General features: G+C 41.7%; 1 protein-coding gene across 1 annotated transcript in view; it reads right to left on the bottom strand.

Moving 5' to 3' along the window:
• The window catches only part of LOC102388691, a 175,686-nt gene that overhangs the window by 108,688 nt on the left and 64,341 nt on the right, over window positions 1-2,657 (bottom strand). Inside the window, 1 exon segment of the mRNA XM_025205924.1 lies at window positions 1,177-1,488. Coding sequence (XP_025061709.1) covers window positions 1,177-1,488 — 312 coding nt within the window.

The raw sequence follows: 2,657 nt of genomic DNA, 5'->3' as shown, positions 1-2,657 counted from the left end.
CTGCTGAAATACAAACTACCAAATATCTGCTAGAATGCATAACTAAAACATGAGAAATATCTGGTGCAGAAATACATGCTCAATTTATGCTTGCATGCATGCCTTCATCACCGCTTAAAGCAAGAATCAGCAATGCGGAAATCAAGAAAATTTCACTGACAAGATATATATTCGTGCCCGGGACAGAGGGCCAGACCTGATGAACTGTTTAGGTCCCTTCTGACCCTGGAGTACTATGATACTAAAGAAAAACTAAGTTTATCTACAGTTGGAAACCATTAAAACAGCCTAAAGCAGATTCTGGATGTAGACTCACAGCCTCAGAGCAAAGCTAGCTTCCTCAACAGACCATATATATTTCTTCATAATTCTACAATAACATAATCCAGCTCTGAGACTGAAAGACTGCTATGATTGGAGCTGGACATACCCTTCTGCTGTTTCCAAAAGCATTGACTTGCCCCCTTCTACTTCCCAGGCCTAGCACTCAGGTATCATTAACATTTGCAGTGCTTGGAATGGCTTGTTGGTCCACACTACTGTGGAAACACAGGAGGATACAGCTAATTAGATTGCAAAAAGGGGAGAAAACAATTGGAATTACCTCTTGACGTAGCCCATGTTGGCCTCGTGGTTGTGCTGGTTGCATAAGCACCTATTAAAGGAAGACAGAACAAAATGCAAGTGAGAAACAACTGTATTATGGAGATAGTGTCATTAAGGTGAAAAAGGAATCAGAAAATCAATCTGGTGTAGTGTACAAAAAAAAAAGTGAGACAATTAAGATCAATGTCAGCTGTGCTGACACCCTAATTTAACTTGAAGTGAAGACAGGGAAGGCAGAAGTTCGGATCTTGATTGGCAGAGAGGAAGTGTATCTCAATGACAAGGTTTCCACCATCAGTTACACACTCACTTCCCTGTTGTGATACAACACATGGAAAGTGAAAATCTCCACCTACTCTCAACAACTCTTCTCCTTCAGCAAGAGCAGCACACAAAACGATACTGCTACACAAACATGGCAAAGCCTATTTTTGGCATAAATCTTAACTGGGAGTGAATGAAAAGTGCTCTCAGGAGCTAGAATGCTAACTCATAAAGGAGAACATAGGAAAAGATTCTAAAATAAAAATAGGAATATAGGAATATTCTAAAATAAAAAACAGAGGTTACCTGAACAGATGACACCAGCATCTTCACTATGTCCACAGTTATGGCTTCCCCAGCCCTGGTGAGGGCATTGCCAGAGATAGCACTCATTTCCTCTGCACTGCACATCATCCAGGTGAATATACCCAGAGCCTTGACCAAAGTAGGCACTTTGCGGGGATGAAATGGCGGAGCCACATCCAAGCTGCCTGCACACAACCTCAGCATCGCTGAAATCCCAGGAATCATCACAAACCGTCCCCCAGGCTCCATTGTAACTGATTTCTACACGGCCCTCGCAACTGTTCCTTCCATTCACCAGTCGGATGGTTATTCCTTCAAAAGCACAGAAAGCAATATTTAATCTTATCACAAGCCCTCACAGTCACTTACATGTTGGCATCTTCTTACCCCTGGTATTATCACTTTCTCTTAAACACATCTGAAGTGCCCTAGGATATCCAACGGGGTATACCTTCCTGGTGAGACACCGCGGGCCCCAGAATTATAAATTCTCATTGTTTCTACAACCATATCCCAAACCTGACACATTAAGGCTTGGCAGTTGTAGTAAAGTCTTTTTGTGAGCAATCAGTGAAGACTATAGATTATAAATATAACTAATGTAAGCAAAACTACTGAGAATTACCTGTGGTAGGTGCCCATGGGTCAGAAGTGCCTGTAGTATGACGACCTGATAAAAGAGAAGAGAGCAACATTCAGTTTTATTTTAGAGGAACGTACCTTGGTGCTCAACACTGAATCCATTAAGGGAAAGCAAAAAATGGCTATGCTCTGCATACATCAGCCAGCAAAGCAGACCTGCCTGATACAAACTCCTGTTTTGATAGTATATCAATGTAACCATCAATGTGGCATGAATATTCTCAGGCCACTGGCTTTTCCCAGGGGCTCTGAATTAGCACACATCAATGTGGCATGAATATTCTCAGGCCACTGACTTTTCCCAGGGCCTCTGATTTAGCACAGGACTGTTTAAATTGCACTCATTTCAACACTCTTGACCCATATGGACTCAATAATTCTTTTTCTAAAAAAACCGACACAAAGGATATCGTCCGAGGGTATGTAATTACCCCAGTTGTGTACTGAATCCTGAGTCCTTGCAGTATTAGAGTTTACGTCCTGTCCTTAAGTCACAATTGATAAGGATTCTTCTGTATACTCCATCATATGCAGTTACATAACAGAACTAACTCTCTCTCTCCTTAGGTCATGTATGATAGTAAATATTAGAAAAGCTCCTGAGATTTACCTGTTGTAGCAATCCATGGTGGAAAGGTGGTGGTAACACCTGTCAGTGCAATAGAGAACAACATGGAAATGAGGTCTACACACTAATATGGCAAAGGACAGATTCCTATACACAGTAATGTATCAGTATAGCCTTCCTTCCAGCACTGACATTCTCTAGGTCTGGCTCTTTCCTGGGTGCTTTCCGCATGCATACCATGTTAAGAAAAACAGGATGTTATGCTGCCTCA

This window comes from Alligator sinensis, unplaced genomic scaffold (genome assembly GCF_000455745.1).
Source record: "Alligator sinensis unplaced genomic scaffold, ASM45574v1 scaffold28_1, whole genome shotgun sequence".
NCBI classification, from domain to species: Eukaryota; Metazoa; Chordata; order Crocodylia; family Alligatoridae; genus Alligator; species Alligator sinensis.
Note: the sequence above shows the minus strand (reverse complement) of the source record. Positions and strands in the feature narration are given on the sequence as shown.